Consider the following 13,536-nt stretch of genomic DNA (forward strand, 5'->3'; position numbering starts at 1 on the left):
TCTTTTTAAAATTCCATATACATTAATAAATATTTGTAAAATATAATTTTATCACAGATTATATGTTTGTTTATAGGCAATTTCAATATAATTATCCTCTTTCTTTTATTATAAAGTGATATTAAATATCTGGTAACTTAATATTTTATAATGGCGTTCATATTTTATGGTATTAAACTTTCATAAATTTGCAGACATAATTTAAAAATCTGTATGTTTATACTAATAACTAAGAACTAATTTGTAAAGTATTTTATTTAATAAGTTAAAATGTGCTCGTGCTTGAATTTGTAAATAACTAAGAAAACTAAAGTCTGCTTTTATCGAATTTTTTTTTAATTTTTTATATTTTGTGTATAACATTTATTATAATTATTATAATTTTGCTACCTATATTGAATTTTTGAAATTACATAACTATACACTTGTACCATAACTATTTTACACATTAGTTTTTAAATTTTATTCCTAACTTTCATAACATATTTTTCTTTCTTAATATTGTGATGTTGTCTAATAATCTATAATAATTATTGCTCAAATATATAGTTGGTGATTATTATAGAAGTGAAACACTTTATTTTGGTAAAAAATATATAATCTTATCTTATTTCAACATTCCTATTTTGTTATATTAAAATTATATTACTCTTATACAGTGTCTTTATCCTGATTACATACTAGTAATAATATATAGATTGTTCAAAACTACAAGCTGTTTCGTTTTGGTCCTTCGGTAAAGAACTACGTGCCGTTTTAATCTTTAATAAACAGAGCAGAACACTTGTTCTCCGTTACACTGACACAGCCACCACCTATTCACTCACTAATCAAAGTCTCAACAACCTTTTACGATTTTTGATCATGGCTCAGATGATTCGAATGAAGATCCAGTCTGAGCTGAGTTTCCCCAAGTTTATCGGCCGCTCTTTGCGGAGATTAACGACACAACAGCTGGTTAAGGCCTTCGCCGTGAAAATGCGCCGATTCAGGAGACTCAGTAATCCTAAAGTAAAGTCTTCCTCTTTTTTTTTTTCAATTTGCAATTACCAACAACTAATGATTGCTATTTGGATTTGCTAGGTGATGAAGTTGCTATCAATAATATCTTTGAATTTAACATTAAAATATTCTTTAAACTCTTGAAGGAATATTGTCAAATGTCAATAGTTTCAGAAAGAAAAAAGGACATTTAACGAAAATGACAAAGAGCCTTTGTCTTTGTGTTGAATGTCGGCCAGTGAAAAAAATGTCTTTGCCTTTACTCTCTCGTTTACACACTTATATAAAGGTTTGACTGTTGACAAAACAAATACTATTGACAAGGACTCCGTCTCACATATTCAACGAGTTCATTTAATTGTCCCCACTACCTTCTCTTCAGTGGAATTGCATTTTGAGTTTGCTTCTTTCTTTTTTTTAACATACCTTCCTCTCGTTTTCTCTAGTCTATGTTGAAGAAGAAGCAAAGAGATGATGAAGCTGTCTCTTTCACTTGCTTTACTCATGTTGCTTCAAGTTTCCACGGTGGTCTTTGCCCAACCCAGGTTTTCGAGCGAGACTGACATGAGAGCTTTACTCGAGTTAAAATCCCAAGCTGCTGAGAACAATACCGAGGTCTTATCCTCATGGAACAACTCCACTCCTCTTTGCAACTGGATCGGTGTCACATGCGGTGGTCGGAAGCAAGAAAGAGTTACGAGTCTAGACCTCGGAGGATTCAAGCTAGCCGGTGTGATCTCACCTTCCATCGGTAACCTCTCGTTTCTCAGATCACTTAACCTCGCAGAAAACTCTTTCACAAGTACCATCCCTCCAGAGGTGGGGATGCTGTTTAGGCTTCGGTACTTGAACATGAGCTTTAATCTTCTCCAAGGAAAGATCCCACACAGTCTCTCTAACTGCTCCACACTCTCCACCCTTGATTTATCTTCAAACCAGATTGCACACGAAGTTCCTTCAGAGCTAGGTTCGCTTTCTAAGCTGACTATTCTGTATCTTAACAGCAACAACCTCACCGGAAAGTTCCCTTCGTCCTTAGGAAACTTGACCTCGCTCCGGAAGCTTGACTTCGCAAATAACTATATGGTAGGAGAGATACCAGACGATGTTGCTAGATTGAGACAAATGGTGTTCTTCCAGATATCGCAGAACGGTTTCTCAGGTGCTTTCCCTCCTCCGTTGTACAACCTCTCCTCGCTGGAGACTCTGTCCCTAACCGGCAACAGCTTTTCAGGTGAACTCAGAGCTGAGTTTGGCGATCTTCTACCGAACCTAAGAACGGTGGTTATGGGAAACAATCATTTCACAGGAGCTATCCCGTTAACACTTGCCAATATCTCAAGCCTTGGAAGGTTTGATATCTCAACTAACAACCTCACAGGAAGCATCCCTTTGAGCTTTGGGAATCTACCTAACCTGTGGTGGTTAGGGATTGCTCAAAACGCTCTGGGAAACAACAACTCGTTTACTGATCTTGAGTTTATTACTGCTTTGGGTAACTGCACTGAGCTAGAGTTCTTGGACGCTAGTTACAACAGACTTGGAGGTGAGCTTCCTGCCTCAACAGCCAATCTCTCCACCACGTTGACTAGTCTATACTTGGGAGGAAACCAAATCTCTGGAACCATTCCACGTGACATCGGGAATCTCGTGAACCTGCAAATACTCAGTTTGGAAGAAAACATGCTGACAGGAGAGCTTCCTGTCTCTTTCGGGAAGCTTTTGGAACTGCAGGTGATTGATCTGTATGCAAACTCATTATCCGGGGAGTTACCATCTTACTTTGATAAAATGACTCAGTTGCAGAAGATTCATTTGAACAGCAATAGTTTCCAAGGGAGAATCCCCAAGAGTATTGGAGGTTGTACAAACTTGTTTGACTTATGGATTGATACTAATAATCTGAACGGGAGTATACCTCCAGAGATACTGCGGATTCCATCTCTTGCTTACTTAGATCTGTCAAGCAATTTCTTGACAGGTTCTTTACCTGAAGAAGTTGGAAAGCTGGAGCTTCTCGTTGGACTAAGTGCTAGCGACAACAAGTTATCAGGACGCATTCCGCAAACTCTAGGTGGTTGTCTCTCCTTGGAGTTTCTCTACCTGCAAGGAAACTCGTTTGAAGGAGGGGTTCCGGATATAAGTCGGTTGGTCAGTTTATCAAATGTTGACTTGTCCAGAAACAATCTCTCTGGCCGCATACCTCGGTATCTCGCCAGGCTACCTCTGCTGCAGAATCTGAATCTTTCGATGAACGAGTTCGAGGGGAGTGTGCCTACAACAGGAGTGTTTCGAAACGCTACGGAAGTTTCTGTTTTTGGTAACAAAAATCTCTGCGGAGGGGTCAGAGAAATGCAACTAAAGCCGTGTACTGTGAAAGCATCACCAAGGCCGAGAAAGCCTCTTTCAACTCGAAAGAAGGTTGCAAGTGGTGTTGGTATAGGCATGGCCTCACTTCTGTTAATCATAATCGTGGCTTCTCTGTGTTGGTGGTTCAAGAAGAGGAGGGACAAGAAGAAGAAGAACAATGCAAGTAGTACTAACCTATCTTATTCCACTAGTGTGGGAAAGTTCTATGAGAAGTTAAGCTATAAAGAGCTTCATGAAGCAACCGGTGGCTTCTCTTCAAGCAATCTGATTGGTTCAGGCAACTTCGGTGACGTGTACAAAGGAGTGCTTGGCCATGATGATAACAACAAACTCGTCGCTGTTAAAGTCTTGAACCTCTTGAAGCATGGAGCAACCAAAAGCTTTATGGCGGAGTGTGAAACTTTCAAAGGTATAAGGCATCGTAACCTTGTGAAACTGCTAACGGTCTGTTCAAGCCTCGATTCCCAAGGAAACGAGTTCAGAGCTCTGGTCTATGAGTTCATGCCGAAAGGAAGTCTGGATACGTGGCTGCTGCAGCAGCCAGAAGAAGATCATCACTCGAGGGCTTTAACAGTTCCAGAGAAACTTAACGTAGCGATAGATGTTGGTTCCGCTTTGGAGTATCTGCATGTTCACTGTCATGAGGCGATAGCTCACTGTGATCTTAAGCCAAGCAACGTTCTTCTTGACGATGAGCTTACAGCTCATGTTGGTGACTTTGGTTTGGCTAGGCTTCTCTATAAATTCGATCGAGAATCCTTCTTAAGTCAGTTTAGTTCCGCTGGTGTTAGAGGCACCGTTGGCTATGCCCCACCAGGTAAATAAACATCTATGAAAGTATTGTAATTATTATTAAATCTTATTGTCTATGGTTTGTGGCTTTTGAAACATGTAATAGAGTATGGAATGGGAGGCCAACCATCAGTAAAAGGAGATGTGTACAGCTTTGGGATTCTACTTTTGGAGATGTTCACTGGAAAGAAACCGACAGACGAATCGTTTGCAGGGGACTATAACCTCCACAGCTACGCAGAGTCGGTGTTGTTGTCAGGAGGTGAGGAGGAGGGTGGAGGAGGCAGCAGCAATGCGGTTGTTGATGAGTGGTTGAGACTGGTTCTTCAGGTGGGCGTAAGGTGTTCTGAGGAGTATCAAAGGGATAGGATGAAAATGGATGAAGCGCTACGTGAATTAATCTCAGTCAGATCTAAGTTCTTCAGTACCAAGACGGATGCTGCAGAAGAGCTAAGTCCCAGGGATGCTGCTGTGCAAAGTTCTCCTCAGGAATGGATGTTAAGCGCTGACACGCATACAATGTAGACCAAGAAAAAAAAATGACATCACAGATTCACAATCACCTTCTCAACTACTTCTGCTCTTCATTAGCCCACTCACCTTCTCCTGTTTTCGTTTCCTTTTTTTTGTAGTTTTTGAGCATTTTCTTAAATAAGGTCTTCTTACATGCCGTTACAACACAACAAAGTTCTAGTAATGTATGTGATTGTACCTTGGTTAGTTGCTCAATTATGGTTTTTTAAAATTCAATTCCTTATCAAAACCTTTTTCATTAGTTTAGGTAATAATAATCAGTTGGAATAGACATTCGTGGTCAGCAACCCAGACATACACACGTACATACACATGTACTCACTCAAGAATATTTACTGTAAGAAGAGAAATTACTGTGGTAAAATTAAATTTACTTTACGATTTTGTTTTTGGTCTCTCCCAGTTGACTTTCTCATATTTACACTTCTCGCTGTCTAATAGCAACCCCTGAACGGCGTCGTATTTAACCGAACCGGGTCGGATTTAGCTGGATCCGGGTCAGTTAGTCATCATCACTACTTAACACGTTTACTTCACCATTTACCTACAGATTATAGCAGAGCAGATCTGATTGAGAAGAAAAAAGAAGAAGAAGAGGGCATGACAATGATCAGATGCATCTCGATGGCAGCGTTCCTCGTGGCACTAGTTGCATCCATCTCCATGGTTTCAGCATCTCCTGAGGCAGAGTTTGTTAAGAAGACCATCTCTTCCCACAAGATCGTCATCTTCTCCAAATCCTACTGCCCGTACCTCTCTCTCCCCTTCTCTCTGTTCATTCTCAATCACTGATTGTCCCTTTCTCATAAAAACTGGATCTTTAGGTGTCAATTTGCGTTTTTTTTGGTTTCTAGATCGAAAAATTGAAACTTGACGGAACAAATGGTTTGAAACTTGATGAGTTGAGCTTAGTTAGATATACAATGTGGTAATCAACATTTGAATTCAGTTTATGTCATGTGTATTTGTTCTCTTGCTTAAAGCCTTAGCCTTTTTAAAAAAAAGAGTTAAGTAGTTGAGCTCATGTACCTATCTATATATGACCATGAATCCTTGGTTGGTGCTCAACAGGTATTGCAGGAGAGCAAAGTCTGTGTTCAGTGAGCTGAATCAGGTTCCTCATGTTGTTGAGCTTGACGAAAGAGGTGCCTTTTTAGATTTTAAAAGTGAATCATTATCCTACTCTGTTTCTCATCTCTTGAGATGATCTTGATTCCCTTGGCGTAAAGGATCAGAGATGATTCATTTGTGTGACTAAACGAAACAGAGATGTTTGTGTGAAAATTGGGGTCTTTGCAGAAGATGGGGGGAGTATCCAGAGTGCACTTGGAGAGATTGTTGGAAGGCGAACAGTGCCACAGGTTTTCATTAACGGAAAGCACATCGGAGGATCAGATGGTAAATACTTTTTTACTTTCTCCTTCTCCTTCAAGAAAACAAAATGTCTTTTGCTTTTGACAACATTTTGTTTATTGTTTCTGTTGCTTTTTTTCAGATACCGTAGACGCGCATGAGAGCGGGGAACTGGCCAAGCTTCTTGGCGTTTCCGGAAACACAAGAGCTGAACTCTAGGCTGAAATATAGTTTAAATAACTGATAAAACTCTGCGTCTGTGATTATCAGTTGTTCGAAATTTGTAACGGGGTTTCTGAAGATTTTAAAACAGCTTGGCATGGCCTTGTTAAACATATTTATCAATTACTGCAAGTTGAGTTAAACATATTTATCAATTACTGCAAGTTGAGTTAAACAAAGCTGGATTGAGGATTCAAATACTGACATAATTAAATTGCATTTTACAATTATGGGTGATAGATAGATACATAGATAGCTAAGACTTAGTGGGAGAAAAAAACATTTAGTAGGGTCGAGCTCTTTTGTTGGTGCAAGAAGGGCACTTGTAATGCTTGATATGCTCAGCTCTAGCTGGAGTGATCTTCACACATGTCCCATGGAACCATTTCTCGCACTTGTCACAGCATATCCAGAATTCATCTGAAGCATACTTCTCTCCACATGCTCCACACTGTGTTTCACCCTCTTCCTCTTCTTCCTCTTCCTTTTCCTCTTCTTCTTCCTCGCCCATGGGTTGTATTGTCTTTGAGGTTTCGCCATCTAAACCTCTCTGCATTTTAGACCAAGAAAAGTATTAACTACAACATAAAAGTGTAAATCTCACAAAAAATACTAATCTACAAGATCCTGCTTTTTGAATCTTACCACATTTGAATTTGACTTGGATCTGTTGCCATTTTGATTTGCTGAAGAGGGCTTCCCCTTTGTTTGTGTTTTCGCAGTTCCAGTTACAACTTCAAATATAGTAGGATCCGCATTTATCATGTTGAACAAGCGCTTCCTATATTAGTAAGTGCACTGCTTAGATTTCCAAATGCTGGAGTAATGGTTTAGAAGAGAAACGCATACCAATCAAGAAAGAAAGAAAGAATTATACCTATCAGCTTTATCAAAACCAAATTTTGAACCGAAGAAAAAGGAGACAGAGAGTAACCAGGCATCACTGTGGACAGCAACGAGAGAAAGCCAGTCTTTTTCGTGCATTCCATCTCTGGCAAAGTTGATGCCGAGTGCAGGTTCGGGGAGCTCTGGAGGTACTTCTTCAGCTGGTAAGTTCACTTCCCATACTTGATTTGGGAACCCATACAAGCAAAGATTGTCCTTCTCTGAAATGTCATTAAAAATAGTCGCACAATATAGTTACGACATGAAACACTCCTAGAAAACGATATTCAAGGTATACAGTCAAGACTGAGAATGTAGCGTTTCTTGATAAAAAAAGAAATCATGTGTGGGTTGTTGTTGTGACACTAAAGCCATATAAAAGTAAATAAAGATAACACCAGCAAAGACGGAAAAAAAAAACTATGGGGTGACCAAATCACGAAACTAGAAAGAAACATTGATCAGACAAAATGTTTCGATATAATCAAGTCACCACCACTATTAAGACTCTGTTGTTGCCAAGCTGTCAATTCTGCAAACCAGACAAAAGAAAAAGGAAACTACAGACATCAAATCTACAGCACAACATAGAAGCAAGCTGGAAGTTAACAAAAGAAACTTCTAAAACGAGAGACAATTAGCAGTGAAAAGGAGTTAGAGCCTAGAAGGAACCAAAGAAGTGAAAACAAAAAAAGGGGTGACAAGTGAAGCAGCTTGACTCAATGCGAAAGTATATATATATTAAAAAACACTAACCAGGGTCGCATTGCTGGAAAAACTCTTGCACATCTGTAAAATAAAATTAAAAAAAAAGACTGAATTATGCACCAAACAATCTTAGTGAAAGCAAAATTTAGAAACCCATAAGAAAACTTTAAAAAATAAAAACAAGACAAGAAGAAAGAAAGAAAAAAAAGACCGGTGGTGAGAGCTCGGAGGATGGCAGCTCGACGACCCTTGAAATCTCGGAAGACTTCTTCCACGGTTCGAGGGTTGTTGTAGTGCGCTCCTCCTCCACCTCCTTCCATCTTCCTCTCTGAGAGACGCGGCACTCAAGTTCCGGTCTTTTTTGAAAAAGCACAACTCTTTTGTGTTCAAAGCGAGTGATGATAAAGCAGCAGAAAATTAATTCAAGAACAAAAACAAAATAATATTGAATGAAGACGAAAAGAAGCTCCGTGGATAGTGACACGCCCCGGTCTAGTCACACGTCAAACACTTCTTTTGTATAAGTTGATAATAATTGAATACACCATGATGACTATAGTAAAAAAAAGAAATTGACAAAATAAATGTCACCAAGACTCTTATTGAAACGAACCTAAAGTTGTTTTCAAAAGCTTATAAATTTCTGGAAAAGGGCATGCAAGATGAAACCTGTACCGTATCAACAAACAAGTCATGCATGGGAGATAGAAATCACATTATCCTCTGCCTTTTGGAACAAAAGAGATGGATCCAAATGTGTCTTTTACAAGAGTATAGATCTTAGTTCGATTCAATGCTCTTTCTGTATATTACGAAAAAATAGACTATAGAAAGCAGACTTAAACAACAAATTATTTTAATCATATAACCAGTGTCTTTGGACTTTCCCAATCATCTACAAAGCAGTTATCATTTTAGAGGGAAGGGTTAGGTATCATAAGAGAAGCCTCCACCAACAGTTAAATAACCAAGAAACAACAAAAAAACAGAAGAAAACAAAACTGAAACAACGCAAAAAAAAAAGCATAATGATTAAACGTACATTGTGCCATCTCCCACAGGCTCCCTTGTCCAGCATCTTACTCTCACTACAAGTTGTATCTGTCACTCCCAAAATGCAACATACCCCACACCACACACACATATGCTTATAAAGAGACTAACGTTTCAGGTTGCATTAGGAGCCAAAATGAGTTGAAACTTCCTCTTCTCAACACAGCTTCGCCAAGCTAGTTTACCTTCCTGTAAGATCAGAGACCAATGTCAAAACCTGGAGTTCGAAGCATCTATTGAAACAAACATCGTGAGAGATGATTTTTTACCTGTATCGGGTTTCCTTCCCTCAGGGGCATGTTTTGCAAGGAACTCCATGACCGTTCTCCAGTAAACGTCACCACCAGTCAGCCAGGTATCCATATGCATCCCATTTGGAAATTCAACAAAGGTGCACTGAGAGTTACGGGTAGCCGCTTTCGCATACAGCATTTTCATGTGAAATGGTGGGACCATCTCATCTTGCAGTCCAGAGAGGAAAAGTACTGGTTGTTTGACCTGCTCTTGTTTCAAGATCAGCTTATTATCAGTGAGCTACTACAGAATCAACTAGTAAAACTGTAAACGAAAAGGATTCATCTGAAAGAGTCTACATAGCTTATTTACCTCACCAATAGCATCAATTGTCTTCCAGGGGGAGCGTACAACAAAATTGAGAAGTTTGAGGCTTTTAGTGCCACTTCCTCCAATAAACCACTTTAAGAAGGGCAGTAGAACACCAGCCATATCAAGAATGGATGTGAATGTATTTTCCAGAATCAATGCAGATACCTATAATAAAGACAGTGTAGAGATGGGTCAACAACATACACAACTAATTTGACGAGTAGATATCAAAAGTAAAACTAAAAGCACAGATCCAAGTGCACAGGACATGCATGCTACTAAGAAAATTAAGAGAAACCTTTTCAGGATTGTTTTTGGTAAGCACAGCTCCAACAGCTCCTCCAAGGGACCTTCCAAATACAACAATTCTAGAAGTATCAATGTCTGTCCTTTGAGAAAGGTGATCCAACGCAGCCTACAAAAAAAATGTGAAAGGCAAGAAAATGGGTTATGAATAGATGGAGGCACAAGAGAAGAGTTTAAGGATAAATGGATAGATTTAAAGAGAGAAGCGAACCTGAGCATCTTTAATGATTCCCTGCTGTGACGGATAACCCTCACTTTCCCCATAGCTGGTTGCACGGAATATCAATCAGTTATAAATGCAAGCAAGCTAAAACAATCAGCTAGTATTTGTATAAACATACCAAATGCTTTTTAACTAAGAACAAACGATAAAGAGAAAGAGAACTGACCCGCGATAGGAAAGCATGAATACATTGCACTTCAACTTTTGTATCATGATGCGAACCATCTCTAGACGATGAGCAATATCTGTGGGGTTCTAAGGTGAAGGCCGTAAACAAGGCAAAGAGTCTCAGCCAACAGACACATAAGTAGGTAGACCAGATACAAAGAGCATAGAGATAACAGAAACAAATGAGCTCTTATATCAACAAAAAAAAACACAAAGAAATGGGCTCTGAAAAAAAAAAAAGATACTTCCAGCATTCTCCTGGAAAAACAGAATGGTTGGACCTGCAATGCGCAAAAACACAAACACTCAGAAGTCAGAACCAGGTTGAATCAAAGCTTAAGCTACTATCAACCAAAAACAAGTGAAACTCGTCAAGTTTCAATTTTTTAGATTTATGGTCGTCACAAATCTAACTAAAGTAGACCAAAACCTAACTGAATAAAGAGACAACCAAAACCCTAAATTTCCCTCAAAAAGTCGGAAGCTTTCCGAAAAGACATTATTGGTTAATGTTAATGTATATAACCGGTTTAGCGGTTTGGTTAGCTTAGATTGATTCCGGTTCAATTGTACATATGAGCATAAATACTTGTAATTACACATTTTACATTAATAAGAAATTACAAGTATTTATGCTCATATGTACAATTGAACCGGAATCAATCTAAGCTAACCAAACCGCTAAACCGGTTATATACATTAACATTAACCAATAGACATGAACCAGATCTACCCTGAGGAGGAATGTAGAAAGAGACCTCGACAATCGGGGAACATTTTGATGAACCAAGAGTGGAGGCGTACGCCATCGGAGGATCGAAGCCAGACGTCCTCGTAGATGAGATTGAGCCTGGCGGGGGTGATGGGGTATGACTTGGTTAAGCCGGGGAGCACAGGGACGTAGACGAGCTTCTCCTGGAAGGCAACGAGCAGCGCCACGCCGGCGACTACTATACCTCCTACTCCGTAGAACAACGCGCTCACGTACGTCACCATTTCCCTCTCTCGCGCTCTCTCAGTCTGCTCGTAGCTGCTAACAACAGGAGATGAATCTGATGAATCCGAAAGAGAAGCAGAAAATCGAACTCGATTTGATTTGCCACTTTCTATCTGTTTCTACCTTTTCTTGTCGGAGAGGAGAAACGAGCTTCTTAATTAAGTTTAACAATGTAAGTCCAGATGAGAACACCCACAGAGCCCAGCGAGCGTTTTTAATGGGCCCAAACAAGCTCATCACACTCTAATCCATGAGAGTTTTTCTTTTTATCAATTGATTTGTTATCATTATTGTTTTATTTTGTGTCTTGTTGATTCAAAGATTTACATTTTTTGTCTGGATAAATGGAAAACTAAAGCAAATAAGGGGAAAAAATCATGAAAAAGTCTCTTTTAAAAATAAGAAGAATATATGCTAGGTATTCTTATTTCTTTAGATATAACTGGTTAAAATTCATTAAAACCTGTGTTTTTTTTCTTGAACAAAAAACCTGTTTTCATTTCAATTTTCAATATACTTTAACCAGCAAATGGAAATGGAACTAACCAAACCCAAGAGCATCATTAGTGATGATCTCTAGAGCAGTTTCTTAACAAAAAGAAATAACTTAAAAATAAAAAGTTGGAGAAAGATTGTAGAAAGTGTCACCATCATACTTATGCAAAGAAATTTTGAAATGTTTTCTAGAGACCATATCTACACGTGGTCCTTTTCTATTAGTCTAACTATATTTATAAAAATAAAAATTAATTATGTTACTTAATGCTATTTAAATATCAATAAAAATTAGTGTAGGTACTATGTGTGAGAAACTAGTTTTTGCTGGTGCTCTAAATAGAAATGGAGTTAATAACTTTTCTACCATATGAATCTATATGCAAGTGTCATCAAAAATCTATGTATAGAACGCGATAAAATATGTGATCACTGCAATATGTAAAGGTGCATACAACGTGTTTCATATCAACAGACGACAGCTCTCTGCGGTACAGTAGCATATATGGTTGGGGGACTTGCTAGTTACTAGTGACCAGGTTACAAGAGCAAAAAGATCCAAGAAAAAAACAAGATGAGGAGACGAAAACCATTGTTTAAAAAAAATAAAGATAAAATGTTTAAGTAGCAACTGTATAGTACAAATATAGCGACTAGTTTGATAAAGCAGAGAATAAGCTTTCTAAATAGTAAACAGAACGAGTGCGTCCATTAGGTTGGAAGATTAAATCACAAGATTTGGTATGGAGATCATATATCACCGGTGGGTCCTTCAAATCACGGCTTTGAAGCAATAACCGACCCTTGTCCACAACTGCTATTGGTAAAAACGCATGGTAACTTAGCCACCAGGAAGAAGTTGGGGTGAGATCAAGTGAGCACATTGTCTTCCATGTCTTGCCCGAAGGATCGAATGACCATATTACTTGGGTGAACTCTTTTCTCTCAGAGACGCACAAGCGGTTATCGAGTATGCAAATGTTGCGCAGGTAAGGAGGACAAGGGTGGGGAAAAGGAGCTATGACTTGAAAAGTCTCGGTGTGAAGATCAAAAGAGAGTACCATGGATTCGTCACACTCGGTGAACCAATAAAGAGTCCCATCTAAATGGACAGGTTTATGGCAAGCACTAATCGGATAAGGAGAAGAAGGGACAACGTACCTCCAAGCATTGGTGCTAAAATCAAAAACTTCACAATAGGTAACAACAGCCTTGTCTTGACGAGGTTCAAACCCGGATGAATTATACAACCAAACCGGCTTGAAAGTGCCTCTTATTTTATCTCTACCGAATCCAAGCCAATGGATAGGGAAGTGAGTCCATCCTTGTCTCATGTACGTCTGATAGTTGGAAAGAGTAAGACTATGATACCATCCAGTGGCGGGATTGGCCACGACACTCGGTGCGCACATACTGAAGGTGCATACTAGACCGTCACAACTACCGTAGCAGTACATGTTGCCCGTAATAGGTAACCAGACCGTCCGAGCTATTGATGACCCCAACACAAATATTCGACCTTGCTCTATGTCTTCTTCTTCGGGGGAGATACTAAAGATAAGGACATCGGGACCACGTAATTGTTTGCGACGAATCAAGTGTCGTTCCATGAAACGTGGGGAATCCATTGTGAGTTTCCACTTTTTGGATACAGACTTGAATCTCAGCAGAGGCTTCACGGGCACATGCTCGAGGATGAGCTCTACCAGATCGTCGGGCAGCAATTCCGCACCTTGTGTCAACAACATGATTCTTTCTCGCTACGGTTCAAGTGGGACGACGACTCATGTCGATGCACACAACTTTATTCAGAAAAAAAAAG

The 13,536-nt window shown here is 39.2% G+C and overlaps 5 protein-coding genes across 7 annotated transcripts; 2 read left to right on the plus strand and 3 right to left on the minus strand.

Annotated features, from left to right (window-relative positions):
• Positions 1-824: 824 nt before the first annotated feature.
• Positions 825-4,927, plus strand: LOC108818365 (LRR receptor-like serine/threonine-protein kinase EFR). Of its 2 annotated transcripts, none has more exons than XM_018591321.2 (3): positions 825-1,011; positions 1,449-4,189; positions 4,271-4,927. In XM_018591321.2, exons 2-3 carry the CDS (start codon positions 1,474-1,476, stop codon positions 4,687-4,689), a joined length of 3,135 nt encoding a protein of 1,044 aa, XP_018446823.1. In that variant the 5' UTR covers positions 825-1,011; positions 1,449-1,473; the 3' UTR covers positions 4,690-4,927. The 2 variants fall into 2 exon arrangements, with proteins under 2 accessions (XP_018446823.1, XP_018446824.1); XM_018591322.2 differs by lacking the exon at positions 825-1,011 and having other exon boundaries at positions 1,338-2,164; positions 2,237-4,189.
• A 308-nt stretch (positions 4,928-5,235) lies between these two features.
• LOC108817514 (glutaredoxin-C4) lies at positions 5,236-6,431 on the plus strand. The gene is made up of 4 exons (XM_018590232.2): positions 5,236-5,447; positions 5,770-5,843; positions 5,998-6,096; positions 6,194-6,431. Exons 1-4 carry the CDS (start codon positions 5,299-5,301, stop codon positions 6,268-6,270), a joined length of 399 nt encoding a protein of 132 aa, XP_018445734.1. The 5' UTR covers positions 5,236-5,298; the 3' UTR covers positions 6,271-6,431.
• A 7-nt stretch (positions 6,432-6,438) lies between these two features.
• On the minus strand, positions 6,439-8,320 carry LOC108817512 (PHD finger protein ALFIN-LIKE 5). Of its 2 annotated transcripts, none has more exons than XM_056991038.1 (5): positions 8,078-8,320; positions 7,915-7,947; positions 7,208-7,379; positions 6,919-7,054; positions 6,439-6,823 (listed from the first exon to the last, which is right to left on the minus strand). In XM_056991038.1, exons 1-5 carry the CDS (start codon positions 8,184-8,186, stop codon positions 6,557-6,559), a joined length of 717 nt encoding a protein of 238 aa, XP_056847018.1. In that variant the 5' UTR covers positions 8,187-8,320; the 3' UTR covers positions 6,439-6,556. The 2 variants fall into 2 exon arrangements, with proteins under 2 accessions (XP_056847018.1, XP_018445733.1); XM_018590231.2 differs by having other exon boundaries at positions 7,151-7,379; positions 8,078-8,310.
• Positions 8,321-8,705: 385 nt separating this feature from the next.
• LOC108817511 (alpha/beta hydrolase domain-containing protein WAV2) lies at positions 8,706-11,336 on the minus strand. Its single transcript, XM_018590230.2, has 8 exons — positions 10,981-11,336; positions 10,468-10,503; positions 10,221-10,299; positions 10,043-10,097; positions 9,824-9,940; positions 9,526-9,690; positions 9,189-9,417; positions 8,706-9,108 (listed from the first exon to the last, which is right to left on the minus strand). The coding sequence occupies exons 1-8, from the start codon at positions 11,216-11,218 to the stop codon at positions 9,101-9,103; spliced, it is 927 nt and encodes a 308-aa protein (XP_018445732.1). The 5' UTR covers positions 11,219-11,336; the 3' UTR covers positions 8,706-9,100.
• A 1,031-nt stretch (positions 11,337-12,367) lies between these two features.
• LOC108815236 (F-box protein At1g11270-like) lies at positions 12,368-13,523 on the minus strand. The gene has a single exon (XM_018587882.2). The coding sequence runs from the start codon at positions 13,460-13,462 to the stop codon at positions 12,368-12,370; it is 1,095 nt and encodes a 364-aa protein (XP_018443384.1). The 5' UTR covers positions 13,463-13,523.
• Between the last annotated feature and the right edge of the window lie 13 nt (positions 13,524-13,536).

Source organism: Raphanus sativus, chromosome 7 (genome assembly GCF_000801105.2).
Source record: "Raphanus sativus cultivar WK10039 chromosome 7, ASM80110v3, whole genome shotgun sequence".
NCBI lineage: Eukaryota > Viridiplantae > Streptophyta > Magnoliopsida > Brassicales > Brassicaceae > Raphanus > Raphanus sativus.

Excerpts from the sequence above, each read along its gene's own strand:
- LOC108817514 (XM_018590232.2), top strand. The coding sequence starts at position 5,299 with ATGACAATGATCAGATGCATCTCGATGGCAGCGTTCCTCGTGGCACTA. Across the intron at positions 5,844-5,997 it reads TGTTGAGCTTGACGAAAGAG|AAGATGGGGGGAGTATCCAG; the intron begins GTGCCTTTTTAG and ends GGGTCTTTGCAG. Across the intron at positions 6,097-6,193 it reads GCACATCGGAGGATCAGATG|ATACCGTAGACGCGCATGAG; the intron begins GTAAATACTTTT and ends GCTTTTTTTCAG.
- LOC108815236 (XM_018587882.2), bottom strand. The coding sequence starts at position 13,462 with ATGTTGTTGACACAAGGTGCGGAATTGCTGCCCGACGATCTGGTAGAG.
- LOC108817512 (XM_018590231.2), bottom strand. The coding sequence starts at position 8,186 with ATGGAAGGAGGTGGAGGAGGAGCGCACTACAACAACCCTCGAACCGTG. Across the intron at positions 7,380-7,914 it reads TTTCCAGCAATGCGACCCTG|AGAAGGACAATCTTTGCTTG; the intron begins GTTAGTGTTTTT and ends ATGACATTTCAG. Across the intron at positions 7,055-7,150 it reads GGTTTTGATAAAGCTGATAG|GAAGCGCTTGTTCAACATGA; the intron begins GTATAATTCTTT and ends TTACTAATATAG.
- LOC108817511 (XM_018590230.2), bottom strand. The coding sequence starts at position 11,218 with ATGGTGACGTACGTGAGCGCGTTGTTCTACGGAGTAGGAGGTATAGTA. Across the intron at positions 9,691-9,823 it reads CCAAAAACAATCCTGAAAAG|GTATCTGCATTGATTCTGGA; the intron begins GTTTCTCTTAAT and ends TCTTTATTATAG. Across the intron at positions 9,418-9,525 it reads CAATTGATGCTATTGGTGAG|GTCAAACAACCAGTACTTTT; the intron begins GTAAATAAGCTA and ends AAACAAGAGCAG.
- LOC108818365 (XM_018591321.2), top strand. The coding sequence starts at position 1,474 with ATGATGAAGCTGTCTCTTTCACTTGCTTTACTCATGTTGCTTCAAGTT. Across the intron at positions 4,190-4,270 it reads CGTTGGCTATGCCCCACCAG|AGTATGGAATGGGAGGCCAA; the intron begins GTAAATAAACAT and ends AACATGTAATAG.